The sequence below is a fragment of the Hippoglossus hippoglossus genome, chromosome 11, assembly GCF_009819705.1.
Source record: "Hippoglossus hippoglossus isolate fHipHip1 chromosome 11, fHipHip1.pri, whole genome shotgun sequence".
Lineage (NCBI taxonomy): Eukaryota > Metazoa > Chordata > Actinopteri > Pleuronectiformes > Pleuronectidae > Hippoglossus > Hippoglossus hippoglossus.
This window is the reverse complement of record NC_047161.1, coordinates 2,850,398-2,865,397: the sequence shown is the minus strand read 5'-3', so window position 1 is coordinate 2,865,397 and position 15,000 is coordinate 2,850,398. Positions and strand designations below refer to the sequence as shown.

Here is a 15,000-nt window from a genome sequence, read left to right as displayed (position 1 = left end):
ATCCAGCTGGAGAGAATTAAACCCAAGCTGAGGGACTGTTACTCAACAAGCTCTGTGGAATCTTCTCCTTCACCCACTTCTGTTTTCAAGAGGAGTCACTGAAACGGACGAGGATCTTTTTGTACGACAGTGAGAATCTTGAATGTTTGACCCCGACATCTGCCTGAGGGATGAACCACCTCGGACTCTTTCTTCTTCGTGAACCTTTCTGCTGCCGGATTTGAAATTGAATTTTTTCACTTTCAACTTGGGTAATCTCTCTTGTGTTCTGTTTTTGTCTCTTATCTCACTCTGTGTTTTTCTGATAACGGTTTTGGTTTTGGTAAGAGGAAGAGAAGGACGTGACACGGGGAGCTTTCTCTGCCAGGAGCCTGAACATCATTTGAATTCCAGTTTGGCTTTTACAAGACACTCCTTTGTGTGTGTTTGCCTGAGTGTGTGTTTGTTGTCGCTCACTGTCCCTCTGAGATACATTAACGTGTATCAAGGGACAATAACAGCCCTGTGTGTCTCTTCTGGGAAAATGGGATCAGAAAAAGACTCAGAGTCGCCGCACTCCTCGGTGAGCGGTGTCCCCAACCCTAAGTGCCGTGCGGCGGGCAAACGCCAGGGCCGCATCTCCTTCCACAGCCTTTTCCACAGCAAACGCGGCTCTCGGGGCACCAGGGGCCCCAAAGGAGCAGCGGCCACCCCTTTATCCCTTCATCACCAACACCTCCACACTCAACAACAGCTCCTGCCTTCTGCCTTGAGCTCCGCGCCCGTCGCAGCCCCTGCTACGCCCACAACTACCACCACCACAGCCACTGCGAGCCCCCAGGACGCTGCCTCCGGCACCCCGTCCAAGCCACTGTCCTCCAGCCAGCAGTCCCTGGGTGGAGCCCCTTCCTCTGGGGAGGCCAACCTTCTCGAGTGCCCCCTGTGCCTGGTGTGCCAGCCCGCCGAGCAGCTCCCCGAGCTGCTAGGGTGCAGCCACCGCTCCTGCCTCTGCTGCCTGCGCCAGTACCTCCGCATCGAGATCACAGAGAGCCGAGTCCAGCTCAGCTGCCCCGAGTGCGCCGAGAGACTTTCCCCGCGGCAGGTGGCGGACATCTTGGATGACGCAGCCTTGCTGGAGAAGTATGAGGAGTTCCTCCTGCGGAGGTGCCTCGCCTCCGACCCGGACTGCCGGTGGTGCCCGGCGCCCGACTGTGGGTAAGAAACTTTCTTAAGTCTTGGTGCTGGTGGGTTTCAGGTGTGTTCTCTGTTTCCTCTGATCAGGTATTCACCCTGCAGCACAGCCAGTGGGTTTATCTCTGTAAACACAGGCAACCTGAGACGCTCATATCCTCTTGATTGTTTTAGTGATTCATCTTTTCATCATTTTGTCGTCATAACAGATTTCACAAGCTTCAAACCCATTGTTTTAACTAGTGGACGAATAATAAACTAAAACAGAGAAGCAACAAAACTCCAAGATAGAACCAATGAGTATTTAAAACTTCTGCTCTGCTGAATAAACAGGGCTGTGTAGATTATTAACAGGTTCAAGTTTTCAAGTTGCTGCTTTGGCTTCTTCTGTTTGTTGCTTTTCATCTTCCTGTTTCTTGTGAAAATGTGTCTGATGGAGATCAGGCTGACGAAGGTAAAGTTTACAGAGCTGACTTGCGTCACTGGTTTGTCCCAGAACTGAAATGAACTCTGTTTTTCCCCCTGAGGGAATTCACATTGTCAAAGTGTTGATAAAGAGCAACTGAGTTATTGTGAAATACAGAAACTAAACCAGTGACTGAGACAAAAAGTGAAAATGTAACAAAAGCCAAACCGAAAACAGACGTTTGAGTAAATACAGGAAGTCGTCTCAGTGAATCCTAACTTTTACCTCCACCCCCCCATTTATTTAATTTTCTTTCTTTTACATTGTGGAGTTGGGTGTTTTTTTCACATTTGCACTGATTCCCTAGGGAATAATTCATCGATCTTTAATGAAAGAATCCGGCACATTTAGGGGACTGATTTCTAAAAGTGTGTGCAATTTGGTGAAGCCTGAATTCAAGGGGACTATTTGTGCTGCATCGAGTTGTTGTTTGTTTACAGTGATTCACAACATGTTGTCGGATATTACGTCAAATTAGTTCATGGAAACTTTCTCTACACTTTCTCACCAACCTCACTGTTTATGTCCTTATTATCCGGCCGTTAGCTGCAAAGTCACTCGTCATTTCTCTCCTTCTCTCCTCCTCTTCCTCCCTCTCTCCCCCTCTCTCTTCCTCCCTCTCTCTCCCCCTCTCTCTCTCTCCCCCTCTCTCTCCCCCTCTCTGACGCACACAATCCTTTGCTCAATTGCTGTTCGGGTTATTTCCGCAGCCTCTCTGCTGTAATTGCCTGGATTTCAGATGAACAGCTCTGCCTCAGAACTGTGTTTCTCTGTCTGGGCCCACGAAAGAACAGGAACCAGTGTGAGCTCGTTAGAGAGAGACGTACTGAGGAGGCTGGATTTGAAAGTTGAGGAGAGAAACTGAAACTAGGTTAGAGATCGGCTCAGCCTGTGGTCGGAGGAGGGGAGAGTCCGATTTGGTTTTTGAGGCCGAGCAGTTCTCGTCTGGGTTCTGGAACAAATGAGAGGCGTTTGTTTCATCATAGAAAGCAAGAGTGATTCATTTTGTGTGTGTGTGTGTGTGTGTGTGTGTGTGTGTGTGTGTGTGTGTGTGTGTGTGTGTGTGTGTGTGTGTAGGAAGAAGCGATGCAGATATTCAGTGATACACTCTGTTGTGGTTTTGTACAGTAATACTGGGGCTTTCACAGGGGAAGGCCACAGGGTCCGTGTGGTATCTTTGCATAGATCTGTTTCTGCCTGACACTGTGTTGTCGTGACCCGACACACACACACACACACAACCTACAGGTTGTACTGTTTTTGTTTTAGATCACATCTTTGAAACCCTTGTGTAACTTCAGGAACATTCGACAGGTGTGTAGGAAACACACACATTTAGTTCTTCTTGGTTCTCGTGACACAAACGTGACAGAAAATCAAGGGAATTTAAATCAATTGGTCAAATAACTAAGTATTAAAATAGAAGTGTGTGAATTAAGATGCACACAAATGAATAATGGTCAAATACCCCCAAACAAATATCTTTTATTGTAGGGCCTCATCTTCTGGTTTGGAACTGAGGCCTCGTTGCTTATGAGAAAAATGAATAACACATTCTTAAATACTTTAGTGATCAGCACAGCTCAGATTTAAACAGCCCCACTGTGTTATCATCCGTGTTAAAATAAGCACACGAGTGACAAATGTGTGTCAAAACAATTTTCTGAGGTAACGAAACCTAAGTGTGTGTTTGCATGAGCCGTATCGAAAGAGGACAGGTCGGCTGCTGAACCTCATTTCTACCAGGTCCCAGGTGTGTGACGCCGGCAGTGACTCAACCTCCCACTTTAAATCAACTTAGTCCAAATGGTTATTCATCACAGATAGCGGCTCAGTAAACACACACACACACACACACACACACACACACACACACACACACACACACACACACACACACACACACACACACACACACACACACACACACACACACACCTGGCAGCTTCAAACTCTCTGTCATTTCCACAGAAACAGTGTAATAGGCAGGAATCTCTTTAGTATTACTGAGAATTCAGTGTTTATATCTATGAGTGTGTGTGTGTGTGTGTGTGTGTGTGTGTGTGTGTGTGTGTGTGTGTGTGTGTGTGTGTGTGTGTGTGTGTGTGTGTGTGTGTGTGTGTGTCTGCCGGCTTGTAGGAAAGTTATGTAAATGTGACCTGGATTTTTTATTTTCTCCTTTTTTTGAAAGATTCACACGAGAACATAAGCAACAAGTGGAAAAACTGTGTTGCTTATGGTGGCCTGTTTATTTTCCATCAACAATATCCCACATGATGTTACATCACATTAAGATAAGTCAAAATATTAGTCGAGCATGTTTAAAAAAAAAAACAAGAGACGTTAAGCAAAGTGCAACGTCGGGGGAAGACACTGAAGCCGGAGCTGCTCCTGACGGCCGATGGCCTGAGGTAGAAGAAGCTCCGCCGACACACCGTGGGAATCGAACGTGTAACGAATACAAATAGAGACATCATCAAAATGACCGAAGGACAGAGACACACTGGCAGAGCACCTGTCTCTTTTTTATTCAAATTGTATTAATATAGAAAGTATCACCAGATTGGACACGGCACTTCCCTGGGTCCTAAACAGTTCCCATGCCGAGTGTGAGGCCGATAAGATGAACGGTTTATGAGACACGTGAACCACACACAGACATTTGAGTTTGTGTTAGTAGGTAGATTTATGAAGTCGCAGCAGCAGGTGAAGGCCGGCGTAGTTCCCCCCCCCTTGTGGAGGAGGGTTGTTCAAGGGCAGATTCGGGGTCATTTCAGGGCGACTTCACCGCGAGACGACACTGAACCTTTGAAATGTGAAAGGACAAATCAGGAGAAGCGTCGGAAAAAAAGCTCACGGGTAAAAACACAATGAGTCTCCGAGCGTTTCTTCTCGCCACCGGCACAGTGACACACTGAACGCCACCACGGTCCTTCGCCTGTTTTCTGTCTGCGTCACCGAAGAGAAACCTCGTTAACCGACTCCTTCAGTCGCTCACCTCTGACCTGCCGTCGCGCGGCCGACCAATGGGGTGCGGGCCTGCGTGATTGTCAGACCTGAGCATCCAGTGAGAACAAAGCGAGGTCCTCCGCCGTCTCCTCTGGCTGTCAGTTGCTATGGTGACTATCAATGCGGCATAGAGGGAGCGTTGCCAGGGGTAACAGCAGTAGAGACTTAATTAAACAGATCAATACATACTCACTGGACTCGGCGTGTGTCTGTGTGTGTGTGTGTGTCTAAGGCTGATGATGTGTGTGTTCATTTGCTGGTGTGAAACTGTCTTTGTGCGACGGTGTGTGTTGGTTAATTAGTGTGAATTCCCATACGTGCACATTGCTGTGCGTGCGTTAATTTAAAAGTTTGTGTGCTTGTTCTTAATTGTTGTGCTTTTGTCGTTGCATGTAAAGGTCGTGTTTTTGAGTCAGACTAATGCACGTCCAGCCTGCTATTAGTGTGTGTGTGTGTGTGTGTGTGTGTGTGTGTGTGTGTGTGTGTGTGCGTGTGTGTGTGTGTGTATGTGTATGTGTGTGGTAACATTGCATTCACAGGCTCAGCAGGATTCCCAGGTGTCTCTCGGTGGAGCCGAACACTGACAGGACTGTCTGTGCACGTTTCCTCTCAACACGCAGCATGTCAGCGCTCATTAAACTCCCCCGCCTCTCTCTCTCTCTCTCTCTCTCTCTCTCTCTCTCTCTCTCTATCCCTCTCTCTCTCTCTCTCTCTCTCTCTCTCTCTCTCTCTCTCTCTCTCTCTCTCTCTCTCTCTCTCTCTCTCTCCCTCTCTCTCTCTCTCTCTCTCTCTCTCTCTATCCCTCTCTCTCTCTCTCTCTCTCTCTCTCTCTCTCTCTCTCTCTCTCTCTCTCTCTCTCTCTCTCTCTCTCTCCCTCTCTCTTCACATTTACATCTCAGCTGTTGATCGCCCCCTCGTACCTTCCTCCTATCTCCTCTTTGTTTCGCCCGTCTCTCTTCAAACCTCAGAGCCCGTCGCTGCCTCTGAAGCCACCAGTCACAAGACGGGAGTTGACAGTGGGATGTTTCCCCCGTCACCAGCCGTGCCCTGTACCACAGCGAGTCCCGAGTTACCCAGAAGTAGAGCACAATCCCCTTTCTGTTCAGCGGTAGTTGTTGCTGGGCATGCCAGCGGCAGCCTGCGGGGATGGCAGCCTGTTACCAAACAACACCATCCAAATGAATTTGGCAAACCCCTGACTTGAGGTTGTCAGTTAAATGCTACAACTATTTAATGGATTGCTTTGGTGATTGGTAATAAACAGTGTTCTGAATTCACGGCCACCTTGGATTCTGAAGTCGGGGGTCGTGAGGTTTATTGGAACTCGGCATTAAACCAGTGCAGTGCTCGTTCTACACCGGCCTGTTTGCAGCTTTTCTTTCTGAAACTGTAAAAGTGACCTGCAGTTATTGACCCGGGGCAAATAAAGTGTGACAGAACCTGAAGCCACTGCACAATAAGCTGTTCACCTGTTTATTCAAGTTTGTTGATTGAAGCTCGACTCAAGTCCTCGTGTGACCTCACTGCAAATACAGAGAAATTAAGAATATAAACGATAGGAAGTTAAACTTAGGGAGCAGAAGCATGTACTGAGGCTGGAGTCGTCTGCCTCAGCTGCAGGTTCGGTTCTAATTTGCTGCCTTTTACTGCCTCTCTTCACTTTTCTCTCTCCCCTGTCAAGCTTAAAGTTTGTCCGAGCAACAAAAATGAGCCATAAAATCTCTTTAGGAATGTAAGGTTAAACTTGTAGAAAGCAGGGAAATGGTTAAGTTGTGAAGAGCTTGTTCATTACTCATCTGAATGTGTGCTGTTGTGTTTCTGTTTGCAGGAGCTTAAAGCAGAGCGCTGATGCTGCAGGAAAAAAAAAATGCAAATGTAGCATCTCTGTGTTTATTTCCCCCCCCCCCCCTCACTTGGATTGAAAGTTTCTAAGTTTAGAGAAGTTTTCAGTCAGTGTCGTGATCTTTCACTGACCTCTGATCTTTCATCGTGTGTGTGTCTGAACAGGAGCGATGTGTGAATCCTCAGGGGGAAGTGTGTCTGCAGGAATGCCACTTCATGTCTCTTCTTGTCCCGAGAAAGTAAAACTCCTGTGATTTCCATTAATGTCCTCAGTTGTGAGAACAGGCCTGTCAACAGGGGCTGGTAATGAGGGACGTGTCGGGGCCGCTGTGTCGGAGGCAAAACAATTACAAGTTCGCCGTTGTTATCACATCTCCGAGCTTTTCCTCCTTGTCACTGCGACGCCTGGAAACGACTAATGTGCTGAAAACTGGCAGCGTCTTTGTTTCCATCCAGAAAGAGTTCAAATCCCTGTGAGCTTTTTATTATCACTCCTCCAACATGTGTTCTCCCACTTAGCTTGGTGACGGTGTTTCACGACAGCTCTCCTTTGTGATTCCTCCAGTGACTGACAACCTCTCATATCTCAGCTCTCCCTCTTTTTAAAAGCCCTTATTTGTCTTTATTGTCACCAAAACGCCCTGATGCTATTTTTAACCAGCATTTATAATTATTTGCTTAGTCTGGTGAAGTTTGGATAAGAATTTCTATTTCAAAGTTCGTCAAAGTACGGAAGATTGTTAGGGCCAGAAATATGAAGTGTTTCCATTTTGCATATCGACAATAGAGTTGAAATGTCGAGATTAAACTTTATTGCTGAAATGCAAGAATAAAAAAAATTGTTTCTTTTGACCTTCAAGCTTCGAGCTTCGAGATGTTTATCAATTAATTTAACTTTCTGGACTTTCTGCTTCTTTTCTGCACTTTCTGGTTCAGTAAAATAATCCACAAAACAGAAATTTGACTGATGATGTTCACTTCTTTCATCAGTGCAATATTAAATCTGTCACAAATGACCACTGTGACCACTCGGCTCCTTTCACTTGTGAGATCCACATTGATCGACCTCAGCCCGACTCTTTCCTCTTCTCTGTCCATTGATCACACTTCTCTCCGTCCACAAAGAGCTCCCAGGCTCCGGTAATGGGCCTGTTAGCGGCCATGTTGGAGACCTTCTTCTCCTCGAGTTCACAGTTTGCAGGATTTCTAAAGCTGCAGCGATGAAACGTGTTGCCAAACGTTGAATATTTCACTCGGTGTCAGCAGGTTACGGTCGCAGGAAGTGTCGCAACGAGCAGATAGTTATGTGGGAAAAGGGTTAAACAGAATCATGTCGAGTTCCAGCAAACTTGAACTTTCAAGCTCTTGAGCGAAAAGACTCAAAGAACTCTGATCAGCAGCTTTGATTCAGTGTGAACAGCTTTAATTTACCGAAGGCTCGTCAGTCATCGCGTCATAAAGATCATAACTGTTTTTCTGCTCTCATCCTTTCATGTCTTCTCCTCTCCCTCGCCTGTCACTCAGCTTCGCCGTCATCGCCTCGGGCTGTGCCAGCTGTCCCAGGTTGGTCTGTCGCAGAGAAGGCTGCGGCGCCGAGTTCTGCTACCACTGCAAACAGGCCTGGCACCCCAACCAGACCTGTGACTCTGCCCGGCAACAGAGGGCGCAGTCCCTGCACACCCACAGCAACCACTCCCCCAGCTACACCCAGGAGCAGGGACCTGGTGAGTACCTGGAAAACACACGTCCCTGCAGGGAGAGCGGATCAGAAGTTACACACAAGCACACACCTCTGCACAATGTGTGCGTCTGTGTCTTAAAACATTTTCTCCCCCAGCATTTCCATCCTGAAAAATGTACTTCACACCTCTGAGAAGTCAGTGGGTCCGTCTCTCTCCGACTTTATCACATGTCCATCACCTCAGTCTGTCAGAGCGTCGACTCAGACTTGTCTAACTCGCCTGCGGCTCCCCGGCGTTCCCGCTGCCGGGGGAAATGTTGAAGTGTTCAATCGCGCGTGAGACACTATTTATATCACAGCTTCTCTGCCGGAGAGTTTCATGACTGCTGCACCGTGCATCACTGTCAGGCAGCTTTTTAAAATGTCACCATAACTCGGCTCAGGCTAAACTCTCCGTCTGGTCCGATTTTCAAACGTCGCTTTGATTTAATTCACTCGTTGTATTTGAGGAATGGTAGAAATTGTCAGTTTAAGGTTTGTTTATAAAAGTTCCCTCCGGGCTTCTGAAAAAAAATAAGTAAGAAGTAAGTTTGTGTTGTTAAATATTATCACGAAAAAAACATCTTGTGACTCGTGTGGTGTGGAAATATTTTTAAAATGCAGAAGAGAAAAATATGCTCAGTTACAACAACACTGCATTGTTATGAAACAGCTGTTTAAAATAAGCTTTTCCCTTTTTACACATATGATATTTTATTTCATACTTTTTAGGCACGAACAATCTGCAAATACTTTTCAGACCTAAAGTTTATTTAAAAGCAAGTACTTACTTTTACTCAAGTAGAAAAGCAAATGTGGTACTTTTACTTTTATCTGAGTACAGTGTGGACTGTGTATGTGTACTTTTACTATACAGGAGATGGTGAACTTAGCTTAGCACCAACACGGTGAAGAGGGGAAACAGATACCAGTGTTGCTGTAGTGATGATAGATGCATTGCAAACATGACACACCATAAATACTGAGTGTGTGTGTGTGTGTTTAATGGCATTTTGATTAAATATCTATGAAGTAAATCCCTCCAGCTGTCCTCAGCCGTTCTTCATCCTCCACCACTTCCAGTCTGCGTCTCTCTGCCAAGTGTTCCGAGGAACTGACGACCGACACTGACTCGTTAAACCGTCCAGGCCGCTCCCTCTGTGTCGCTCTGTCAGATCTGCTGCTTCTCACCGGACACACGAAGATCTGCAGAGACACAGGAGAAGCATAAGAGAGGAAGAGAGACAAGGGGGGGGGGGTGTTGAGTCGCGTCAGCAGAATACAGAGTACACAAACAATAACACACACACACACACACACACACACACACAGGACCCACTTCAACCGTCTCTTCGAATGTCTTCAAATGCCCAAATGCCCTTTAAAGAGCAGAGAGCGTTCCCAGCATCCAGAGTTCAAACACACAACAGATTGATTATTTTTGGCTTCTTTTCTGTCTTTCCCTGAAAATGCATCAGAGGACAAAGTGCTGCGATTGTTTGATCCATTACTCTAATGAGGTTTGATTTTAATGCCAACAGGGGAGGAAAGAAAAACAGCGAATGAAGGGAACAATCGTAGAGATGGAGTTTTATTTGTTTCTTCAAACAATTCTAACATTTGAAGGATGTGATTTATTTAGTTTTACTCTGAAGCCAACGTTTAACCCCTTTGACTTCCTTCTGCAGGTGGATACACACACACACACACACACACACACACACACACACACACACACACACACACACACACACACACACACACACACACACACACACACACACACACACACACACACACACACGGTTTGAGCTGTGTAATAACTTTACCAAATACACAAGGAACAAAGTAATAATGAGTTATGTTTCAGGAGTTTATTAGATTGTGAGATGATCTGAGGAACATGAAGATACAGTTGTAGTTCTTAAAAACTCTAACTTCAGCCTGAGTCGTTGGGGAATACGCAAGAAATTGATCTTGATCAGAAGATCTTGTCACTTATTAGCTTAGCTTGGCATAAAGACTTAAATAAATCTCAGCAGGAAAGTGAATAAACTTCTCGAAAATGTTTAAATATTCCTTTAATATCTCTGCTTTTTAAATGATATCTCACAAAAATATCGAATAGACATTTTTCCTCATATCGCTTTGTTTATGCTCTGTCTCCAGCTGATGACATCAAGCCCTGTCCTCGATGTGGCGCCTACATCATCAAGATGAACGATGGCAGCTGCAATCACATGACCTGCGCCGTCTGCGGCTGTGAGTTCTGCTGGCTCTGCATGAAGGAGATCTCCGACCTGCACTACCTCAGGTAGGAACAGCTAGTTAAACCGGAACAGATTCAAAAAACACTTCAGCTCCAGTTTTATTAGTCCTAGTTGACCGTTCGAAAAAAAAACTGGGTCGTGCTCAAAGTTTTGTTTCAATGAGTAATAAGGGATTTGAGCAAACATACAATATATGTGGAGTTCCCCAAGGCTCGATCCTGGGACCTCCTCTGTTTAAGATTTCCCATTGGAGATAAAACAATAACATCAGGTATCATATCTATGCAGATTAACTTTCCTGATACCCGGTGACATCTCGATCCTTTGAAAACCAAAACCACGACAGGAATCCAGTACTTTTGGATTTAAACTTCAATTCCCATGTTAAATGATATAAGGGATCTATATCCCCTCTTCAAAAACATGCTTCAGCAACATATATATTTAAACCTTCTCTTCGTCTCCCCCCCCCCCCCCCCCCCCCCCCCCCCTCTGTGTTTCCCTCATCAGTCCATCCGGCTGCACATTCTGGGGGAAGAAGCCTTGGGGCAGGAAGAAGAAGATTCTGTGGCAGCTGGGAACTCTGATCGGAGCTCCGGTGGGAATCACCCTCATCGCGGGCATCGCCGTTCCTGCCATGGTCATCGGCATCCCGGTCTACGTCGGCCGCAAGGTGAGAAACAACAGAAGAAGAAACTTTGGATCAGACAGTCAAACTGTGTTCCTCCTTCTTGTTTTACTCAGTTTGTTAGTTCATCACTTATTTGATCAGATATAGAATCCTGGGTTCTGGTGCCTCTTGTTCTTTAAATCAAACTAAAACCAGTGAAACATGGTCACAAATCAAACTGGTCAAACTGCTTTTTTTTAACTATCTCTCTCGTTTCCAGTTGAAATATTTATCTCAGATTTTTCAGACTCGTGGTGTGAGGGTGTGGCTTTTACAAATATCGCATTTCTGCTCCTTAATCACTGCGCCATCTTCTGGTTGATTGGGATCATTGCACTTGCCGAGCACTTGCACATCATTTCCAGGTTTCTTGTTTCTACGTCTTGGCAGCTCAGCGCGATTTGCTCAAATTTCTCCCTCGTCTCCACAAAAATGATGACGTCAAAGCTCTGTCTTGTTCTTACAGCTGGTTGTTTTGTTGCATGATTATAAGAAGGAGAGGAAAACAGACTCCTGCATAAAGACAGTTGTCTGTGAAACAAACCACAAGAGAAAGGAGGTGATGTTTTGATGCTGTGCATTAAGATACTGTAGCACTCCCCTGAGGAGAGTAATGGAACTGCACGTTGAAGCCTCCAGAAGCTCTGACACAGCGTGAAACTCACACACACATTTTCTTTTTACTTTTTGTTCACGTCTCTCCAGGAGCGTTTAAAGAACTTGATGGTTAAAAGATGACAACGTAGACATCCTGAGAGTTTGTGCTCTAAAAGTCTAACAGTATTTATTCAGGGTTCAAGATTGATCTTGATAAAATTGTTTCAACTTAAACCAACTTACACCATTCAGAATGAAGCTACAAATCAGAATTCTGTAATGAATCATTGGATAATAACCTACAACTACAAAGTTAGTTAGTTATGATATAAAGTTATGATATTAACTTATGAAAGCCTCATTCTAACGAAAACATTATTAGTTTCAGATTATTTTAAACTAATGACAACACATTACAAACATCCTTTTCAAAGTGCTGATCGAACACACTGACTCCTTAGATTCTCAGAAACAGCTCCGTCCTTTAAACTGCACCCTCGTCTCTTTTCCATCTTCACTTCTGTCTGTTTGCGACGTGTTTTTGAAACGTGTCAAACCGTCTCTCTCAGATCCACGCCCACTACGAGCTGAAGAAGTCGTCCCGTCACCGGAGGAACTTGGCCATCACAGGAGGCGTGGCCCTGTCCATCATCACCGCCCCTGTCATCGCAGCTGTCAGCGTTGGTAAGAGCCTCGACAGCACGGCCGTCATCTGTCTCTGAGGCTGACGGACAAAACAAACCACGGACAGTTTGTTTACCAGCGTCTAGACACACGGCTGCTGATGCTTCCTGATGACTTATTTAAATTCTGACAAAAGAGGATGAAACTTTATTAAATCAGTGTTTTTTGTTGTTTCCAGGCATCGGTGTTCCCATCATGTTGGCCTACGTGTACGGCGTGGTGCCCATTTCCCTGTGTCGAGGAGGCGGCTGTGGCGTGAGCAGAGGGAAGGGCCGAGGCATGCGAATCGACTTTGATGAGGACGACGGACCAATCACAGGTGAGAAACGATAAGTCCTGCTCACTCAGTTTTACTCGATGTGTCCAGGTTCTCACGTGTTTGGTTCCTCTCTGTGTTTCTGCAGTGGCGGATGCGTGGCGTGCGCTCAAGTCTCCGAGCCTGGGCGAGAGCAGTCTGGACGGGGCGGTCAGCGGCCTGAGCACCACCTCCCCCAGTGAGGGCCTCTCTGTGGCCCCCGGGACTCTGGGGGACACACCCCACTTCAACACCTTGGCGGGGGGGGCCCTGGGGACCCGCAATGGCAAATACAGCAGGTGAGGATCAGAGGTGAAGTCACAGATACGGACTCAAGTCACGTTTAAGATGAAGAGTCGCAGCATTTGAGGCTTTTTTCCTGCTCCGATCTTTTATTCTGTACTTTTTACATAGAGAGCAAGTTTTGAGGTTATGTTTTCACCCCCTGTCCGACCGCACAAAGACAACTCAAGTGATTTCTACGAAACTTGGTGGAAGTCTTCACTTTCTTAAATTGCGAGATACATTTTTTTCCTACTGTAGGAAAACGTGACTACTGGTTTATTCAACAACACAAATATATTAAGGAACAGGAATTGTAATTTGTGGGAATTGTAATTTATTTACCCGCACAGTTGAAAATAGCAAAGACACAAATATAATACAGGTCAGGAGGAGGCAGAAAACCCAGTGGGCTTACATTGCAAAATATAATACTTCCAGTTAATGTGTTTTTAATGCTAAGTATGGACAGAACAGAGAACTGGATCATTGTGGATGTTGGTTTTGCTCCAGGCTGGAGGTTCAAGCAGCCGAGTTGGCTAAAGAATCCGCCCAGAGGGAGACGGGCAGCCTGGGGGCCGGGAGCGACTGTGCCAGCACCAGAGGGATGGCCGGATCCATCATCTCGTCCTACACGCTACCTGACAGGTGAGAGCGGAGGCGGATTTTTCCTTATTTCATTCTCGTCATGTCATTTCTGTCACTCGTCTCCTCTCCTCTCGAGTTATTTTAGTCGTCGGGCTGCAGACTTGGATGAGATGCAACTGTGAAAACAGGATTAAAACTAATCTGATGACTCGGCAGTTCGATGCCATGATGTCATGTTGTTTTCTCCTCTGTGGCCTCTGGGCCTAAAGCTGCACGAATCCCTCTCTGATATAAAGACAGCTTCTGTTCACAGTGAATTAACCACATCACAACATCACGTCAGAGGTGACGGCTGTTCAAGGTGCTTGGATACGGTCGTTGAGATGAAAACGAAATCACTTTCTGAAAAGAATCTGGAACTGATTCATCAATCACAGTTCAAACATATTTACGTCCTCTGGTATTTAGTCACGATTTAAAGTTTCATCAGGGAAAAAGTTGTTTCTAGTTTCTTTATATACATTTTAAACCCAGTTTTCCTAAACATGTTACACATCAAATATCTTCTCTCACTTAATATTTATTGTTGAATGTTGAAATTGAATCCCTATAAGTGTGTGTTTCTCTTCGGTGCATCATATTGAGACATGCTGTGAATCCCGTGTTTCTGCAGGGAGTGCACCAACCTGGAGATCCAGGTGGACATCGAGACCAAACCCAGCCATCTCTGCCTGACCAGCGAAGAGGACCTAACCCCTCCTCCGGGCTCCGCCGCCATGGCGACCGCATCCGGCGGGGAGGAGCCTCAGGACTGCAGCTCCAGAAGGGGCGGGGCTTTATCCGGCTCTGCGCTGGGACTGTCGTCAGTGGTGTCAATCAGGGAGGGGCTCCGAGACGTGACCCTGGCTCAGCCGGAGAGCATCCGCAGCGACCTGGAGATGTCGGACACACAGTCAGACGACATCGCGGAGCTGACGTCGGACGACTGTGACTCGCCTCACCCCAAAAGCTGTCACCAGGCGGCGGGCCAGCAGCCCCAGCCCCCCTCCTGCCGAGCCCTGAACCCCTCCACCGAAGGCCTTCACTGTCCCCTGGACGTCAACGTCATCCTCTACGTCTGAGAGAAAACTCGCTCTCAGGATTGCACAAAAACCGAATCCCCGACATTTACATTTAAACTCTCCCTTTCTTCATCGCTGTCTTTCTGTCGCCATTTCTCATTTGCTGCTTTTGCGACTCACGGTCACCGTCTTAAACACAGACAGAGTCCACTTGCTTTCGTCCGTCTGTCTTATCTATCTACCTGTCAATCTCCTCACTGAGTAAATTGTCAGGGTTCTACCTCTGAGATTTATAAGATGATGATTTATGTTTACTCCTTGGTGCAAAATGCCTTGGCTACTTAAG

The 15,000-nt window shown here is 46.2% G+C and overlaps 2 protein-coding genes across 2 annotated transcripts in view; one reads left to right on the top strand and one right to left on the bottom strand.

Annotated features, from left to right (window-relative positions):
* The window catches only part of LOC117770959 (tapasin-like), a 1,175,540-nt gene that overhangs the window by 321,405 nt on the left and 839,135 nt on the right, over positions 1-15,000 (bottom strand). The window lies entirely within an intron of this gene.
* Positions 280-15,000, top strand: rnf19b (ring finger protein 19B). The gene is made up of 9 exons (XM_034600843.1): positions 280-1,194; positions 8,012-8,211; positions 10,377-10,521; positions 10,988-11,150; positions 12,314-12,428; positions 12,607-12,747; positions 12,833-13,022; positions 13,519-13,653; positions 14,267-15,000. Exons 1-9 carry the CDS (start codon positions 524-526, stop codon positions 14,712-14,714), a joined length of 2,208 nt encoding a protein of 735 aa, XP_034456734.1. The 5' UTR covers positions 280-523; the 3' UTR covers positions 14,715-15,000.